Consider the following 19,300-nt stretch of genomic DNA (forward strand, 5'->3'; position numbering starts at 1 on the left):
TGGGCAGTAATATTTATTCAAGCAATGCTGATGCTGCCAAATGTCAACCAAGCTGGCTGCTGGCTAGACTTCTGCCGTGTCTGATAAGGTTTAGTAGGGAGCCGCGCGAAGAAAAGGGGGAAAACGATGGTAGGTGTGTCCAGGAAGCAATGACGCAGAGCCATCACCCATCACTGTAAATCAAAGGCAGCGATTGATGAGGTGGTATATGCTTGATTGTGAATATGTTGTTCACCACGGCTGGAGATTATAAGCTGTGTGCGATCAAGAGTTCCAGATCCATCGTTCATCCATCACTGCCCTCGGTACTTGGGTTTGCTTTACGCGGCCACGATCAATGCTTGGCCATTTCAGGGCCCAGGGCAAGTTTCGTGCCACATGCCATCGATCGCAATTCTTCACTGAGGGAATTACTTGTGAGCTATTAAAAAAAAATCGTAATTCCTTATGAGTCAATAAAAAAGTTCAGTCGGCTTCAGTGCCTCTTTTTTTTTTTTTTTCTCTCTTCATGCCATTGCCGTCAGATTGAGCTGTAACGGTGTCAAACTGAAAGTGTGAAAAGTTGAAAATACCCTTAAGTCTAAATATGCCATTAACTTTTTTATATCGTAACGGCTTCGAATAGAAAAACTCAAAACTAGAAAGTTGTAGATCTCGTCGAGGTCTATAATTTTTATATAAAAATTATCTTCATTTAATACCACAAAAAGAAACAATTTTTCTAAGATATATTAATCATATCTTTTTTGCCGAATTAAATAAAGATAATTTTTACATGAAAATTATAGATGTCGACTAGATCTATAATTTTCTAGTTTTAAGTTTTTTCATTTGAAGTCATTAAGATGCTAAAAAAATTAATGATATATTTAGATCTAAGAGTATTTTTGACTTTTCACACTTATAGTTTAATATCGTTAGAGCCTGATCTGACGACGGTGATATGGAGGGGAAAAAATTAGAACAGTGACGTCCGCCGAACTTATAATGGCTCGCAAGGAATTCGGTCTTCTTCGTTTCGTTGCAAGACACCCGGTCCAAAGCGGCTGGTGGGTCTTGCAGTTCCTGTTCGCTAGATCTGGTCCGGAATTGATTGCATGCCGAAGAGGCGAACACTCTGCATCTTTCGACCGGTCGCGTGGCACGGCTGTGGACCTGCGTCTGTCTATCTGGATGGATGAGATTAGACGCAGCAAGGCGGCCGCTTACCATGTGCATGCCCATAATTTGTCCGGCGTCTGGCTTCACGGATGGGATGATATCATTTGTCAGCTGGTGGAACGATCAGATGCACATCCAAATCGTTTTGTTGTTGATGGTGTCTGTTCGGCTCGCTAAAAAAACGATTAATATTGATATTAATTTGTTATGAGAAAAAAATACTATTATTTTACTAAAATGGTAATACGAACAGGGTCGCAGTAGTAAGCAGGAAAAGCAGGTTAACAGCATATTCTTCAAGCCAAATCTAGCGACAGGAGCATATCCAGGACCACGGAGGCGCTTATACTTGTTGTGTACGTGTACACCTACCCAACTCGAAGGAATCAAGAAAATAGGCCCCAGAAGAACACAAAAACATTTACGTGCGCGGATCTGAGAAATGTTTCTTAGAGCTTCGCTTGGCAACAATCCGAGTAATCGACTGTTGGTACCTACGTTTGCGTGGACGATCTTCATCCATGGCGTACTACAAAGGATATTGCTACAAGGCTGGACAGTCGTAGCTCGTACCGTCGTACGCGGTACGTGTATTTACAAGAGAGAAATAAAAGGGGAAGAAGATTTTCCCGAAGAATACGCGGTACGTGTATTTACAAAGGATATTGCTACAAGAAGAACCTACGAGGCTACGAGCTCCACGCAGATAATAGATACGAAGCCAAAAGCGCCGACGAAAGAATAAACAGCGAGGCGCTCGTCAAACAATCGTTAAACCCAGAAGCCTCCTCGTCCTTTCTCCCTCTCCCTCCCTCGCGGTTGCTTCCTCGCGGCGGATTCGCATCTTCCGGGGCAGGGAGGGTACTCCTCCTGCCGGAGGGAGGAGAAGAGGGCGAGAGGAGCTTCGAGATGGGGGCGGCCGCCGCCGCACCGGGCTTGGTGAACTACCCGCTTGTCGCGGCGCTCCTCGCGTTCGCCGTCGCGCAGTCCTCCAAGTTCTTAACCACCTGGTGAGTCAACCCGCCAGTTGTACACCCTCCGCCCCGTCCCCCGCTCGTGCCTCCGCCCCGCCGCTGCATTTCTGTGCGGTGATTTGGATCCTCCGGTGGGCGCGTCGCTGTTGCTTATGCTTTCGGTGCTCCCGTGCGAGCAATACTTAGCCCAAGGGAATTTTATGAAATTTTCGTGGTTGTGCGGTTCGTAGATTGTCGGCCAAGTACATAGATGTTTCATGGTTGCCTGTGTCTAGTGATTTTATAGGTAATTTTTTGTTCGGTTGCTCGGTTTGCACGCTAGACCGCAGATCATATGATAGCTGTAGTTCCTTCACCACCACCCCCCCCCCCCCCCCCCCCCCCCCCCCCCCCCCCCCCCCCCCCGCTTCACTGCTCTTGCAAAATATGCAATCATGAAGTATGAATAGGATATTTTGTATATGAGAGGTAACAGAAACACCAAATGCATGTGGTGTGGGAGTTGGACGGCCATTTTATTGCCCCCATAGAAATTTTTGCGATCCTTCTTTTTTCTTTTGATGTTTTGTACTGAGAAGTAGTGGAGACACCACTTGGGAGCACATTATTATTTTTTTGGTTTTTGCTGTTAGCACTTAGAGCATGTTAGTGTTGTGCAAATCACGTATGGAGCACTTTGGAATCCAGAATTCTGCTCGCCATTCAGGGCTCTACTGCCCATAACCTGTATTCTGATTCTATTGTGAATGCTAAATCAAGTATCCCAGTATGTTCAATGGGAGCAGATTGGATTTTTTGTGTTTGTTTGCATACTGTTTATGTTGGTTATAAGGGCACAATGGCTGTAAGTATGGTAAGCAATCCAAATTACTCTGGTTCTTCCTTGATAGTATTGGAAGATTATCTCACCAGATTATTAGTTATCTGGCTTTCCTGGTAATCTGAGAACATATTTGTGCTAGCCAAATTAGGTATGAAGTGCATTGGAACAACAGTTATTCTGGTTCTATTTGGAATGCTAAAACAAATATCCCAGCTTGTTCAGTGTTGCACTAGCTTGGTTATGTCAATTTGCTTGTGTTTGGTCACATACTGTTTATGTTAGTTACAACCAACAGTTGTAGGTATATATGGTAACTAATCTAAACAACTTTTGTTCTTCCTTGATAACATTGGAAGATTAGGTCAACATAGATGGTAGCTTTGCTATCTGGTTTTGGTGCATGAAAATAGGCCCTGCCATTGCCATTGGAGTTAATTGTCTCACTGTTTTTAGCTGCACAGTACCATAAGGATATGTTTTTTACAAGTCCGATATTGTTGACAAAACTGGTTGCTTGGTGACCGTTTGATGACGCAATCATGCAAACACCTAATTGGCATCAGGGCAAAAATTTTGGGCGCACTATGTAACTGGATTTGGTCTCATATACCTTGTTGTCATTATCTCAGCTAGTTTGTTAAGAATAGATTTTCTCTGCTGTAATTACATGACCATAATCCATTTGGAGAAAAAGGAGTGAAGAAACTCACAGACATCAATAAATTAATTATATGTATTTTAAATGACATATTTAAATCCTTATGTATCGTGCAAGGGAATCCATCTTAGCATAGGAATGGTAATGATGCCTAAATCAAACCAAATTCAGATATGATAGATTTTTGGTCCATATCACCGTAGTGTATACTCTGATGATGGCTGTCTATTTCTGTTTATATATTTGTTTCAAATGTTTTCCTGACTCTTATCCTCACAATGCTTTGTTGTAGGTACAAAGATGGTCGGTGGGATGCCAGACAGTTTATAGCTTCTGGAGGGATGCCATCATCCCACTCAGCTACAGTGATAGCACTTGCAGTGGCTGTGGGAATCCAAGAAGGCTTTCGGAGTGCAACATTTGCAACTGCACTAATCTTTGCATGTGTGGTGCGAACATTATTGAAGTTATTTATTCATTTTTTTAATTGTTTGTCTAGTTGTACAAAATACTGGACTAGTTTGTTCTAATTTGTTAGCTTGATTTAGCTCTTCTGCATTTAGGTACTTTGCATGTCTTTTCATATTGAACTACTGCTTGAACTGCATTTTGATAACAGTACTCAGGGTTGATCTACTTCTTGCAGTGAGTCAAGGATGTGGATATCTTGCTTTCTTATGAATGCAACCTTTGATTTGACTTAGTTTTTACTTTTGTTTGCAGGTTATGCATGATGCTTTTGGAGTTCGGTTACATGCCGGAAAGCAGGCAGAGGTTTGCCACCGTCACCCTAATACTCATATATGGCCTTGTGTTTAAAGAGAACACAACATTTTCTGCAAAATTGCTATTTGGCTTTAGTTACATTGATAAGTTTTCTGCTATTGGCATAAAAATTTGTATATTTTCCTGGATGATATCTGCCATTTTCATGAGGAACTTAATAAATAAGTCATTGAAGAGTATCCTTATCTGAGATGTTCTGTTGTCAAAACACTTCACTTTTATGCGTGCAAAATTGAATGAAAATTGTACTTTTGAAATTCTTCATTGACATCCAAATGTGATTAGCATGAAGTAACGTTTTCTTATGAAATGATACTTCTGTCCTGTTTACATGCGCTGTCACCAGTTCATGTCAAATTTATTTGGTTAAAATTTTGAAGATATAATATCTCATTTTAAATGATATTTTCAAATTCCTGTAACAAGGCAAGATGGATGCTTGTGCTGTTTATGCAAATCCTTTCAGGTGCTGAATCAAATTGTCTATGAGCTGCCAGAGGAACACCCATTATCAGTGACAAAGCCACTGCGTGAAATCCTTGGACATACTGTTCCTCAGGTTGAGTTAAATGCTTCATATTTACCTCCCTTGATGTTTTAACTATTCTGTGGCCTTACCGGTTAGGAAAGACAATCCGTACTCAATGAAGATAGAGTCCATTCTTTTTCAGGGCATTGTATAATGAACTTATTCAATGTCACTCAAACAATGGATATATGAGATGCTAGATGCACTTTGGTAACTATAGGCTACAGCATTCCTAACCTGTGGTCGACAATCAGTTTCAGCGTGTAAAAACCTCACTATCCTGAAAATTGCTTAAAATGCAAATGAACTTAAGAACATTTTCACATGTGCAGATAACAAGATGTGCCTATTTCCTTTATCCTATATACCATCGTTATCACCTCTGATGATTGAACTTCTCTTCTAATAGTCTGACACAGCAGTTTGACAGCAGACACAATCAGATAGTACATGCAACATTCTAGGTGTAATATATTCTTTCTTTGGACATGTCAGGTTGTGGCCGGTTGCATCCTTGGAATCCTCATGGCTGTCGTTATGCATTTTGCTCTCGGGAGGTCTTAGTCAAATGTTGTTCCTGGATGTCGTGACAGATGATAACCTAATATCTCGCTGGTGATGGCTATAAAGCATGAAAGCATGATCTCCCCTTGAATCTGGTTGCCCAAGTGTTTGATAGTGACAAAGTTCTAACCGAATTTAGATCTGGACTGTAGGATACAGGCTGTAGCTCGAGTTGGTTGCTGTAAATCTGAAAATGTTACTTACTTTCAATTCCAACCACGGTGAAATGGAAGCTTTGTTATACAATCAGCAGCAGTAAGATCATTTTGCAGTAGTGATCAGTATGGTCGATCCCATGCAACCACATTTGCTTTATACTCCCTCTATTCCAAATTGTAAGTTATTCTGGCTTTTCTAGACAAGTTATTTTTGCTACGTATCTAAATATACATTATGTCTAGATATATAGTTAAAGCTATGTATTTAGAAAAGGCAGCACAGCTTACAATTTATTGTAATTCAACAAAAAAACAGCTTACAATATGTATTTAGAAAAGACAGAATATCTTATAATTTGAAACGGATGGAGTACTTTTTAGGTTCTTTAGTGCGGTTCATTGATATCTCAAGCTGCGGGGTGATGCCATTGTTCGTTTTGTTTCTACAGTGATTCATGATAGCTCCAGATTCTAGACAAACCTTGTATGAATTGACAAGGTGATGTATGTATATTGGAGTTCATTTACTCTGTTTTGATCAGGAATTCTTTGGCAAGAAATTTTAATTAAACATCTTGACAGAACACGTTAAACAAGTTTGGTCCTCGCTCCCCAATAGTGTATATAATTTGATGCAGTAATATATTTGTTTTCTCTATTTATGATGATATGCCACGGGCGTCTGTCCCGTGACTCCCGTCCAGACGTGGCTCTCAGACATGCGCATGATCGGCCCGTCTCTCAAAAAAAAAAAAAATCCTCACTCCGCTCATCCGTCAGCCGCGTCATGGCTGCTTATTCGCCCGCCCACTATGCGACCGCCTCGCAGCGATGTTCTGCACCACGCTCATCCAACCAGCGGCCTCCATCCTCCATCTCCTCGGATCCGAGCAGCGGCGGCCGCCTTCCTCCCTCTTCATCCTCCATCTCTACTTGCAGGTGTCGCCCGCCGTGTGTGGCCAGGCGGCCAGGAGAGGGGGCAGTCGTTGGTCAGGCCCAAGCTAGGCGTAGGCGCAGCTGGCCGCTACCAGGCCGGACCACCATCCTCGGCCGTCGGAACTGGCCGTTCTCCGCTCTGCTTTGCGTCCTCTGGAAAAATAGGTGAGAAACTCATGTTGGAAGCGTATGTAGTGTTTCAGACGTTTTATAGGTTTGTTCAAGTGTTTCATATGGATGTTGCAAAAGTATATCGGGATATACCATATGCTGTAATGGTTGTACACGGATGTTGCAAGCTTCTGCTCCCAATGTTTTATTTGTTTTTTCAGACGCATGTTGCAAGTGTGTTTATCTGGATGTTGCATATGTTTCACACATATGTTGCGAGTGTTTTATCTGGATCTTCCGTATGTTTACAATGGTTTCAAATATTTTTTCAGGGTTTTTTTTGCAAGTGTTTTATACGCATATTTTAAGTGTTTCATCCGTCTTCAGACGTATGTTGCAAGTGTTGTATCTGAATATTTTAAAAATAAAACGGGTGTTGCACATGTTGGAATGCACGTGAGAAGCGAAAGGGGCGCGGGCGGTCCCCGCACGTGGTCCGGTGGCGCGGGCAGCGTCCGGACGGCATGGCCCAGCGTGGGCGCGCGAAACACAGACGCTGGCAGGGGCGTGCTGGCGCGAGCGTGGACATGGATTGTCGGCGCGCGAAAAACGGAATGCAGCGTGGATGTAGACGTCCGGGTGCTAGTCTCTATAAGCGTGATTAAAGTTAAAGAAATTTGATTTATAAAATTAAAAGGACCCACGTTTTAGAGCGGTAGTTCTGAGGGTGAAAGATAGTCTCGGTACTCTCATACCGGTCTGTGCAGTTGTCCTTCCAGGTTCAACTGAACCTTAGTTTATTGCATAGACCACCATATTATCATATATAAGCACGATAAAAGCAAACAGACTCCCAGAGCAGATAATATGCAGTGTGCTTTACAAGGCAGTTCATATCTATATCATGTTTGATGGTCATCCGTCCTTATTTCGATGGCTGTGATGGCTGCATTATACAGCGAGATGTTATTTCTGAAAGTGATTGCACTGCCAACAAAAGCATATGCGTGTATTCAGAGCTTGCACGGTGAAGCACCTGGATGGTGCGCCACGATGAGGTTGTACGCGTCGAGCGTGAGGAAGTCGTCCAGCTCCGGCGTGGTGCACTGCCGGCTGAAGATCCTGCCTGCCTCCGCATACCGCCCCTTTCGGAACCTCTCGTGGCCGACCTCCGCCTCGACCCTGGCCATCTCCTCCTCGACGACGCGTGCGAGCAGCTCGGGCGTCGCGCGCACCTCCACGCCGCCAGCGTCCAGCGCCGCGCCGTGGCGCAGCCACTGCCAGTTCTGGACGCGGCTGATCTCGGCGGTGGCCGCGTCCTCCATCAGGTTGTACAGCGGGACGGAGCCGGAGCCAGCCAGCCACGCCGCGAGGTACTGCACGCCCACGCGGACGTTGAGCCGCAGGCCGTCCACGGTGCGCGCGCCACGCGGCGGCTGGATGAGGTCCTCCTCTCTGACGCTGGCGCCCTCGTGCCCCGCGGCGTCGCCGATCTGGTTCTGCCTCCCGCCGAGGTGGCCCTCGAAGACCTCCCGGATCGCCGGGATGAGCCCCGGGTGCGCCGCCCACGTGCCGTCGTGCCCCGCGCGCACCTCCCTCAGCTTGTCCTTGCGCACCAGCTCCAGCGCCGCCTCGTTCGCCGCCGCGTCGTCCTTGATCGGAATCTGAGCTGCCTGCGTGCGATTGAGTTCGTTCGTTGCACGGTTAGTCACGTGACGTCGACCGCGCGCATGCGTGGACGCCGCCGCCGGGGATATACGGTGAGCTTACCATGCCGCCCATGGCGTGGACGCCGCGGCGGTGGCAGGTGTGGATGAGGAGGTGGGAGTAGGAGCTCATGAAGTGCTGGGCCATGCCGACGAGGGCGCGGTCGGGGAGGAGGCGGTCCGGGTGGGCGCGGAACGTCTTTACGTAGCTGAAGATGTAGTCCCAGCGGCCGCAGTTGAGCCCCGCCGAGTGTTCGCGCAGCTCATGCAGGATCTCGTTCATCTGGAAGACCGCCGGCAACGTCTCCACCAGCACCGTCGCCCGGATGCTCCCCGGCTCGATCCCAACAGCTTTCTCGGCTCTCTGGAACACCCCGTTCCAAATCCTCGCTTCCCTGCAGCAGACGACGAGCGAGCGTCCAATGAGTCACGTCACTGCTGCGCACATGTACGTGTGTGGTGCACCGTGCACGCACCACCGAGGCACGTGTTCATATGGGCCGGCGTGCGGCACGTACTGCCACGCACGTACCTGGAGTGCTCCATCTTGGGCAGGTAAAAGAATGGGCCAAAGCCGGCGCCCTGGCCGGCGTGGAAGGCAGCGTGGTTGTGGAAGAAGTAAAGGCCGAAGTCGACGAGGCAGCCGATGGCCGGCTCCCCGTCGATGAGGATGTGCGCCTCGGGGAGGTGCCAGCCGCGGGGGCGGACGAAGAGCTTGGCGGTTCGGTCGTTGAGCTTGTACTCCCGCCCGCGCGCCGCGTCGTGGAAGCTGATGGTGCCAGCCACGGCGTCCCGCAGGTTGACCTGCCCGTGCATTAGGTTCTCCCACGTCGGCGACAGCGCGTCCTCAAAGTCAGCCTGCCACGTTTTTTTCTCAGCTCAGAACGGTCGACACATCACATGTGCTTCATCCATTCACCCGTACGTACACCAGCCAGAGCCAAGTTTGCACGCGTGTGTATGCTTACCATGAAGACCTTGGCGCCGGAGTTGAGCGCGTTGATGACCATCTTCCGCGGCTCGGCGGGGCCCGTGATCTCCACGGTGCGATCGGCCACGGCCGGCGGAACGGGCGCGCACGTCCAGTCCCCGTCGCGCACGAGCCTCGTGGCTGGGTCGAACCGCGGCAGCTCGCCGGCGTCGTACCGCCGCTGGGCCTCCCGCCGCTGCTCCATGGCGTAGCGGACGGCGCCGCGGAACTCGCGCTGCAGGCCGGCCACGAAGGCCAGCGCGTCGCGGGTGAGGATGGACGCGAACTCCCGGTCGTACCGGCCCCGGACGTCCACGCCCTCCGGCGCGTCGTAGCATGGCGCCGGCGCCGCCGCGGTGCTCGCAGCCATCGAAAGCGTTCGGCGTGAGCAGACCAGAGCACTGGGTGGTGATGGGAGTGGGAATTGAGGAGCGTGCAGCTCGTGTCGAACTTGAAGTGTGCGCGTGTTTTTCTCTGGTGTCCAGGGAGAGCCGATATATATGGTGAGAGACTGAGAGAGGCGAGAGCGCAGGAGTGAATGTGTAGCGATCTTCTATTTCCGCATGGTGACGCCCGGGACTGCGTCTGGCGGCCGGCGGCTCGTGCTAGTGACACCGTCCCCAGAGAGAAATCCCCACACCGAACAGCAGGCTGACGTCATGCGTGACAGAGATCGTAGGTACGCCGAATTATTGATGACATGGATGAAGCAAGTGTACAGTGAAGAATGACGAGCCGTCCATTCCAAAGGAGAAACAACGAAAAAGGAGCTGAAGCATGGCAACAACGTGGTGGTGGTTACGATAAGGCCCCTCTCATGCACGCGTCAGCGTACGAGGGATAAGCATGGGTGTGTGTAGGCGTAGCTTATCACTCCGGCACACCGTGAGGCGTGAGCAGGAGTGTTGGCTCAACTTCTACCAGCCGCAGTTGGCCGCTTCTGCTCCTGTTCTTATCCGATCCGTCTGCCCAGTATGGCGTTGGCGTTGGCGTAGCCGTAGCTGGAGAGCCGTGGCGCGGTGGCGTCGTGGTGCAAGCCCACCGGTCCGAGTTTTTTTTTTTTTTTTTTTTGACAACACCCACCGGTCCGAGTTGCTCGCTCTCGCTCGCTGCCTATGCGGTGTGGCCGGCGGGAGCGGGACAGATATCCCGCTCGGCCGGCCGGGACGAGCTTTGCACGAGTCCTGCGTACGTGACAACTTTTCTTGGCAAGCACGGCGCGGTGCGGACGGGACGGTCTCGTGTAAGCCTGGCCGTTCGGGTTACCTGATTTTTTCAGGTTGAGTAATTCGGGTAATTCAAAATTCAAGTAATGAAAATTGCTACCCGATATTACCCCCGAAAAAACACTACCCGCAAATTCGGGTACCCGATAATTCGGGTTCGGGTTCGGGTATTACCCGATATACCTAAATTTACAGAAAACAACCAACTACACTAAATTTCAGTAGCGATCTATACATAATTTCAGCAGCAATTTGTATAGAATTTCAATAGCAATTTGTAGAGAATAATATATTACAGTCACTCATTCAAATAGAGAGAATTATATTCTAATAAAGTGATAAGTTAAATGGTTCAGCTAACAACACATGATAAATACAAAGACAAAAACAAATCTTTGGGTAGTTCGGGTAGTTTGGGTACCGGAGGATATTACCCGAATTACCCAAACTAATTTCGGGTAATCAAAATCGCTATCCGAATTTGGGATCGGGTACCTCGGGTTCGGGTAATTCGGGTCCGGGTTCGGATAATTCGGGTATGAGTAATGGGTATCGGGTATTTTACCCAGGCTTAGTCTCGTGTGGCGTGCCCGCCAGCGGTGAGTGGGGGCGCGGCCTGGGCATCGCCGCGCTGTGGCCTTCGGGCCCCCGGCGGCGTCGGTGACGTTCGACGTTGGACGGCTGCCGCGAGGTTACCAACTGGGCCATCTGCTCGGTGCCTCGTCGACTCTCGTCCGCGCCTATCGTGGGCCTTCGTGGGCTGTGCACGCTCCCACACCGAGATAGTAGTGCGTTTGTGCGTGTCACGTGAGAATCCAGGGTGAGTGTGGATTGAAGCCACTTCCCCGTTCATAATATGATGCCATTTTAGCTTTCCTTCTCTATTTTTAAAATACACCCTGTCCAGTCGTTCTACGGTTTTGAGGTGACTTTAACTAACTACTTCCACTCTTATCCTTCTTTACTAATGTTATTATATTATCATTTCTGGTGCATTTCACCAAGTAGCAGACGTGCATCTATTAATAGATATATAGACTTTAAAAACTTAACTGAAGTAAAATGGTAATTTGCCCAGCTATGAACGTATTATGAAACCACAACATGTTGAGCCGGAGGTACTGTTTAGGTAATCTGCCACAAGTCATTTACTTCTGTAAGACGCACAATTGTTGTTCGTCGTTGGTTCTATGCTAATATGTTGCTTTATCCATTCTATAAATTGTAAATTGTTTTAATTTTATTCTAAATCAAACATCTCTAACTTTTGCCGTGTTTACCACATCAAACTATATTCGATAGTGGATACATTTTGATACTATAGATGTTCATATATTTTTTTATAAACTTAATTAAAATTAGACAAGTTTGAATCAAGGCGAATCAATACAATTCGAAACAAATGAAGTACGTGAAATGAATGATCCATATGTACATATGTATGCGCCAAATAATATTGATGGCCTTTCATTATTTGTTTAGTTCTTCTTACAAAGTTAAATAAGGCTCTTGTGTTCTTGCCTTTACTTTGATGTGTAATTGTGATTTTGCCCTCGTTTTTCTAACTTTGTGATTTTGCCCTTCACTACGAGCAAATCAATGCGATTTTGCCCCGATTTTGCCCCTAGTCAATAGTCAAAACAATGGCAAATTCACAAAGACCAGGGGCAAAATCGCATTGACTTGCTAGTAGTGAAGGGCAAAATCATAAAGTTAAAAAAACGAGAGCAAAATCATAATTGCACTTCAAAATAAGGGGCAAGAACACAAAAAAAACCCAAGTTAAATATATCGATAGCCCATAAACTTCTCACAATATACCACCTAGGTTTGTGAGCTCCGAAAACTATTTCTAAATCACTAAACTTGTACAATGGTGCACCATGAACACAAACGTGTGTGATCCCTATGTCATCCACACAATGATACTTTTTTATCTTCCACTTTCCCCGTACACAGCTTTCCAGCAGCGCTGGCCATGCTAGGTAGGTGACAAGCTATTGAGATAGGCAATATGGTCCCGCCATGCATTATTTGGCAAGTTTAAAATAAATTTCTATAAATTTTAAATGTTAAATTATATTTTATTATTTTAAATATATTAGTAAAATCATCTTTGAAACCCGGCTAAAATTATCTGGTTTTGCTAGTTTGATGACCAAAGATATCCGGTCTTGGAGTTTGATAACTAAAACTAGGTTTGGCAATAGTTTAATGGTAAAAAGTAGACTTTATATTTTTTAATATACTTATCAAATTTAGAGAAGTTTAACTTAGGACAATTTAGTTTTTTTTATATATTTTAGAGGGGGGAGAGGAGAACTGATACCTTTTATGAAAATGGATTAGAAGGTGCGGATAATTGGTTATCAATCAAAAAGAGTAAATACTCATATTCTGTCTATACAAAAGGGTAATAATTAATTAATGCGTATTGGTAAGGATGCAAGTGGATATACAGTAGTAGTTTTTTATCAGTTAACTAAGTATGGTTAAATACTATTAAAGTTTATTTCTCCACTCACTTAAATTATGCGAAATGTTCTAATTTATTTGAACAAGTGTTTGATCGATCTAATGATCCAAGTAATTAGAACTTGCATCTATATTTACAGCCAAAATCAAATAGTTACATTTAAAAAATCAAATAGTTACCTAAAGTTCATCTGTGTTTGTCCTCAGCCAAAGTTGTTTAGTTTGACTTCCAAAAAATACATGAGCATTAAAAAAATTCCGTAATGAATTCAGCCATGGGCAATTTTATGTCGTGAATATATATAAAATTTTCATAGACGTCCACAACAAATTTTTTAACAAGAGAAAATATCACACACACACACACACACATATATATATATATATATCATAGTACATTTATCTGAAAAAATCATATTATATTACGAGCTTCCCCTAACCCTAATACAAAATCTAAAGAACGTCGTCGTGCTACCGTATTTTCCTCGTTCTCTCTCTACGCACGCGTATCCAGCATCCATCCACCGGTCTTTCTTTTCGCACCGTCACTTCAATTCGCTACAAGTCGCCGCGCCGAACGCCGATCCGCCGTCAATGCCACCGACGCGCTCCCCTCCACGTCCCCGCTGCGTCCACCTTCTCTAGTCCTTCCGTCGTAGCCGCCCGCCGATGGCGCGGCCGGCGGCGAAGGCACGGGCGTCGAAGCACTTGGTGGCGCTCGCCGTCGTCGCCATCCTCGGCCTCGTCCTCGTCGCCGACTACCTCTGGGCTTCGTCCTCGGCAGTCTGGTCCTCCAGGCTTAACCTCCACACCAGCCCCACCAGTTCGACGCCGCCCGTCGCGAAGAAGGTGAAGCCTCCCTCTTTCTCAAGCCCAATGCTTAGGGATGCGAGATTGCTGCCGGCTTGCCGCTGGGCTCAAGCGTTAGTCCTCCGTGGTAGGGCTGGGGAGCGTATTACCGACGCGCGTACGGGATTGGAGAGATCTGGTGGGAATCAGGGAGGAATTGGGAAACGTATGCGTGTTGATCAGCTGAGCTGAACATGCTTGCTTGACTGGGGAATTTGCTCGACCTAATGCAGTCCATATATTTGCAGCCATTACGTGTTATGCGTGAAATTTAGCGATAGATTTGTGGGTTCATTTGAATTTCACGCCTCACAGGAATGGAGATACTCTGGTTGTGATCCTTGGCTATAGTAGTCCTTTTTCCTACAATGCTACAGCTTCTGCTTGTGGATTATGCGCATTAGTTTTCAATTAGCATAACACCTGCACTTTGCTGCACATTTGCTTGAGTAGTGTAGTATTTATAATTTCCATAGGTTGCCATAGGAACATGTCGTTTTGCTTTTATAAGCATATTCAACACTTCACAGCAATCTAATTTGAAATCTAGGTCCTATGTGTAAAAGTAGAGTACATTGACCAGAAAACTAGGAGAGTTATCTTTTCAGTTTTCCATGTGCAGAAGAAGAAATATATTGTCCATTCACATTTGTTATCATACTTTTGCCTAGATGACATTAATTTAGCATGATAACAACTGTATATAATATCTTGCATATGTCTAGTTGACATGACTTTGGCATCACACCAGTTTTTGCTCGGATCATTTGGTATCATACAGTAGTAAACAATGTGTAAAGTTCTGTTACGTGATTGGACGTTTTGCATTATTTTTTGTATGTAATGACATATGCCGTGAGGAATTGTCAGTTATCACTTGGTCTAAAAGTCTGTTACATTGGATTCTATTTGCAACTTTACTTCGTTTTTTATTCTTGTCATGTTGCCTAGTTGCTACATGGCCTCTCTCAAGACTAGTCATTTTTATAATCTTGTACAGATTAAGGAGGACAAGAAATCTGTAGGTTCGACTGACATAAATGCAACTTTTGCGGACTTGCCAGCTCCAGAACTAAAATGGGAGGAGATGGCTGAAGCACCTGTGGCCCCGTTTGGGATGGTTGCTGCTATACAAATTAAGAATCTCTTGTATGTATTTGCTGGATATGGCACCATTAACCATGTGAGAAACCTGCCTGATATCTTCCATTATCCTATACCATCATGCTTTGTGTTTCAAGATATCTACTTTTCTACACTTTATATATGGCGCAGTTATACCCTCTTGCACATGATGATTTCACTTTATATTTTGGAAGGCATAATAGAAAAAAGTATTTGTCACTGTAGATTTGAATGATAGCTCAAGATAGCTACTTATATACTCTTGCATTCATTAAAGGACGTATTACCAAGTTGCCAAGTTGTGAAATAGACTGATTGTACTGGTATTATACCCTATTCATTCAATTTAAGCTAAGTTACCTGAAGTTATTGAGATTAGCAAGCTCTAGTTAGTCCTGACCATTCAAGTCATGTACTCATGTATGCTCTTACATAATGAAATACGCTTGAATTATTGTGCTATATATTAGTGTTTGCTCTGATCCCATCTACATAACAAGTAATAACATTGCGAAGGCTCCTTTTCTATGCAATTATATTGTTTGTTATGTAGATGGGATCAGAGTAAAACTAGGGAGGAGGGTTAAACTTGGGGCCTTGCTGGTGCATCTTTCTTAGCTTCTTTGGTGGTACGAGCCTAGCTTGGAACCCCCTTGCAAAGTCTTTTCTTTTCCTTTTCCATGTAGGTGACTTACATGTAAATTTCTTCTTTATTAATAGAAATGGCAGTTTCATGCCATTATAATAATACTAACATTGCTGGACTTTCAATTATATTTAGTAATAGCAGAATGCAAATGTCACCCTGGTGTTCTATTCCATGGGTTTTTTTTTCTTAATTGAAAAAAACTGCAGTTAGATGTGAGTTATTTCAATATGTTAAGCAAGTTGCCTTCCTTAAGGAATTTCCTTTTTCTTTTTATTTTAGGTGCATTCTCATGTTGATATATACAATTTCTCGGATGATACATGGGGTGGAAGATTTGACATGCCCAAGGACATGGCACATTCACATTTGGGGATGGTTACTGATGGAAGATTCATCTATGTGGTAACTGGGCAGTATGGTCCACAATGTAGGGGACCAACAGCCCGAAATTTTGTATTGGACACAGAAACAAAAGAATGGCATGATTTGCCACCATTGCCAGTTCCTAGGTACTATCTTCTTTTATTTTTTAAAATTGGGCATCCATGCATTACTTGCACTTGAAAGTTGTTAGTCCCATGTAGGGCAGGGTGACGCACAGGTACCACCATGGAACAGATTTACTAGAAATTTCATTTTCCACCATATAATATTGTATTTGTATTAGATGCATAGAAGTTTGCACCACCAGATTTTTAACTGTACTCTGCCACTGATCCTGCTATTGCAAATACTGTCTGAATATTTGGTCAACTTGTAGGCTGTAAAGAACTTGAACCAAATATCTTTCCAACTAAAATTCTTCTGTTTAGATATGCTCCAGCAACACAACTTTGGAGAGGCAGACTTCATGTGATGGGTGGCAGCAAGGAGGATAGGCATGAACCTGGGCATGAACACTGGAGTCTTGCTGTAAAGGATGGCAAAGCATTGGAGAAAGAGTGGAGGAGCGAAATACCAATACCGCGTGGAGGTCCTCATAGGTCTCGAACTTTCCCTTCCTGTGTTATCAGCAGCTGTCATTTTTATTGGAAAGCATGCTGCTAGTTGCCTATGCCCTAGGCTGTCTTGGCATTTTGGCGCTTTGCACTTCCACTTTTCTTATGCTCCGGGCAACATTTATGCTTCTAGGAAATGTTTTTCTATATTTGGTTGCAGCGTACAAAGAACTTTATAAGAAGTTGCTGAAGTTCTTATGAAGATATTTTCTTTTACTACCAGGGCTTGTGTTGTTGCAAATGATAAACTCCTTGTTATCGGTGGTCAAGAAGGTGATTTCATGGCCAAGCCTGGGTCTCCTATATTTAAGTGTGTTAGAAGAAGTGAGGTATGTTGATATGCAACTCATTCTTATAGCTAATTGATGCACATTATGTGGTCCCTATGTTTTAAGATCAACTGAGATCAATTCCCTGCGTTAAAGATAACTTAACCATATGTTGTGCATGATTAAGTCTAGTAAATAAGCATCTAAGCACCACACACGCTGCACCTACTTTGTTCAATAAATAATGGAGGACCTAATTTCACCAGAAAGTGGATTGGCATCATGTGCACTGCATTTTTTTAAGAAAAAAGCAAATGATAAAGACATTTGGTTTGATTTAACTATGAAGCTATCATATATCGCATATATTCAAGCATTGCCATAGTTGATGGTTTTGAGTTGAGACCAGAATCAATCCAAAAGTACTAGTTAAATGTGACATTCTAGTTTCACTATTTTCTAACCTTCCTATTTGCACTATTTGTTTATCTTTGTTATTGCCCCTGTTTTAAAAAACTACATTCTGTTTGTGCAGGTTGTGTATAGTAATGTTTATATGCTTGATGATGGAACGACTTGGAAGGAACTTTATTTGCACTATTTGTTTATCTTTGTTATTGCCCCTGTTTTAAAAAAACTACATTCTGTTTGTGCAGGTTGTGTATAGTAATGTTTATATGCTTGATGATGGAACGACTTGGAAGGAACTTCCACCTATGCCAAAACCAGATTCACATATAGAATTTGCTTGGGTGAATGTCAACAATTCTCTTGTTATTGCTGGAGGAAGCACAGAGAAGCACCCAATAACTAAAAAGATGGTGATGGTTGGTGAAGTATTTCGGTTCAATCTGGATACACTGGTACATCCCCCCCCCCCCCCCCCGGTTTCTTTGTTTCCTGTTATTTGTAAAGATAGTTCAGAAAAGGATGGGAAATTGGAGGAAACAGAGCATGCTCGTTGAAGATGTAGCTGTTGTTTCTTTTCAATGGGTTTTCATGCTTTTGTTAATAGCATCAGATGGTATTGCGTCAGCATTCTGCTGTGTATTTGACACAAAAGCAACTAAAATCTTGTTAAACTTTCTATCGCTGAAATTTACATTCCCATGATGCTGAAAAAGTACATAATTTGGTGAGGAACAGGAAACATGATAAGAATGTATCAAAATCGCATTTTGTAAATCATTGTGGATTTGTGGCCCTTGGCATGCCATCGTGACGCTATTGAACCTCCATCTGCAGGAATGGAGTGTGATTGGGCGGTTACCTTTCCGAATCAAGACCACGTTGGTAGGATATTGGGATGGCTGGCTATATTTCACTTCTGGGCAACGAGACAAAGGACCAAAAGACCCATCTCCTAAAAAGGTTGTTGGGTGCATGTGGAGAACTAAATTGCATCTGTGATTTCCTTTAGAAGAACTGATATGACTAAGCCGTTCATTGTGTTTTTTTTTGGGGTACTTCTGTTTCAATCCCCCAATGCTGGGCGAGTTCTTTCTTGGTTATCTTAGGTGAAATGGGTGGCTTCGTGGACTGTCACGTCAAGCCATTGCCACCGGGGTGTTGTATGTTTATTCTTTTATTAGTTATACCCTAGGATCACCAGCTTTTGCACCATCTAGTACAGACTACAGAGAATCGATCGACTGTCCAGGGGCTGTCGCAATCTTGTAAGTTGTAGCATATACCTTCATTTATTTAGCTCGTGCACTCGTCTGTAGTGGGTAGTGAATCGATTGGATATCTTCTAAAATTAATCTCAACTTCAACTTGAGCCATTGTTATGGTTGACTTGGGCCCTCTTTACTTTCGCATCACATGCTTTCTGTGAGTGATGAGAGTATTTCCACTGATTCCTGGTACTTTACGCCCGTGTTAAAATAATAAAGTATAAAGTATCTGGATTGGCTTGTCATGCGATCAGATGTGCTGGAAGGATTGCGGTCCTTGCGTTCTTTAACTTGTAACTTGTTTGTGACGTGAAATGCTGGGCTTGTTGCTGTTGTCTGTTGATGGCCACATAATCCATTCCCATGAGTACCTGCACTGACCACGCTCGCATAACCGTATCCAGAAGACAGCGAAACTCAGAAGGTGATCCCGAGCACCTGCAACTGTCCTTCTGGTTTCGCTGTTCTTGGGACTTTCTTCTTCTTCTTCTTCTCGAAATTCATATATTGCTTCTGATTTTGTAGCATTCCAAGCTTTCGACATTTTGATGCATCCAGCTACCAGCTTTTCAGGTCTAGCATTCTTCGTGGAGTACTGTAGCCAATACTTCGCTCAGCTCAGGGATGCACTTGCTGAGATCAGGGTGTGATGAACAC

At 44.5% G+C, this 19,300-nt stretch overlaps 3 protein-coding genes across 4 annotated transcripts; 2 read left to right on the plus strand and 1 right to left on the minus strand.

The window, feature by feature from the left end:
• The first annotated feature begins 1,832 nt into the window (after positions 1-1,832).
• On the plus strand, positions 1,833-5,846 carry LOC136496690 (uncharacterized). Of its 2 annotated transcripts, XR_010769108.1 has the most exons (6): positions 1,833-2,171; positions 3,909-4,065; positions 4,340-4,390; positions 4,869-4,961; positions 5,427-5,546; positions 5,648-5,846. XR_010769108.1 is itself a non-coding variant. In XM_066492429.1 (5 exons), exons 1-5 carry the CDS (start codon positions 2,071-2,073, stop codon positions 5,493-5,495), a joined length of 471 nt encoding a protein of 156 aa, XP_066348526.1. In that variant the 5' UTR covers positions 1,834-2,070; the 3' UTR covers positions 5,496-5,846. The 2 variants fall into 2 exon arrangements, 1 of the variants encoding a protein (XP_066348526.1); XM_066492429.1 differs by having other exon boundaries at positions 1,834-2,171; positions 5,427-5,846.
• A 1,420-nt stretch (positions 5,847-7,266) lies between these two features.
• LOC136497476 (malate synthase, glyoxysomal) lies at positions 7,267-9,858 on the minus strand. The gene is made up of 5 exons (XM_066493282.1): positions 9,375-9,858; positions 8,939-9,264; positions 8,471-8,801; positions 7,737-8,373; positions 7,267-7,646 (listed from the first exon to the last, which is right to left on the minus strand). The coding sequence occupies exons 1-5, from the start codon at positions 9,744-9,746 to the stop codon at positions 7,603-7,605; spliced, it is 1,710 nt and encodes a 569-aa protein (XP_066349379.1). The 5' UTR covers positions 9,747-9,858; the 3' UTR covers positions 7,267-7,602.
• A 3,708-nt stretch (positions 9,859-13,566) lies between these two features.
• Positions 13,567-18,730, plus strand: LOC136496760 (kelch repeat-containing protein At3g27220-like). Its single transcript, XM_066492523.1, has 7 exons — positions 13,567-13,926; positions 14,927-15,109; positions 15,980-16,209; positions 16,513-16,683; positions 16,922-17,027; positions 17,624-17,830; positions 18,213-18,730. The coding sequence occupies exons 1-7, from the start codon at positions 13,747-13,749 to the stop codon at positions 18,375-18,377; spliced, it is 1,242 nt and encodes a 413-aa protein (XP_066348620.1). The 5' UTR covers positions 13,567-13,746; the 3' UTR covers positions 18,378-18,730.
• Positions 18,731-19,300: the final 570 nt, after the last annotated feature.

This window comes from Miscanthus floridulus, chromosome 12 (genome assembly GCF_019320115.1).
Source record: "Miscanthus floridulus cultivar M001 chromosome 12, ASM1932011v1, whole genome shotgun sequence".
NCBI classification, from domain to species: domain Eukaryota; kingdom Viridiplantae; phylum Streptophyta; class Magnoliopsida; order Poales; family Poaceae; genus Miscanthus; species Miscanthus floridulus.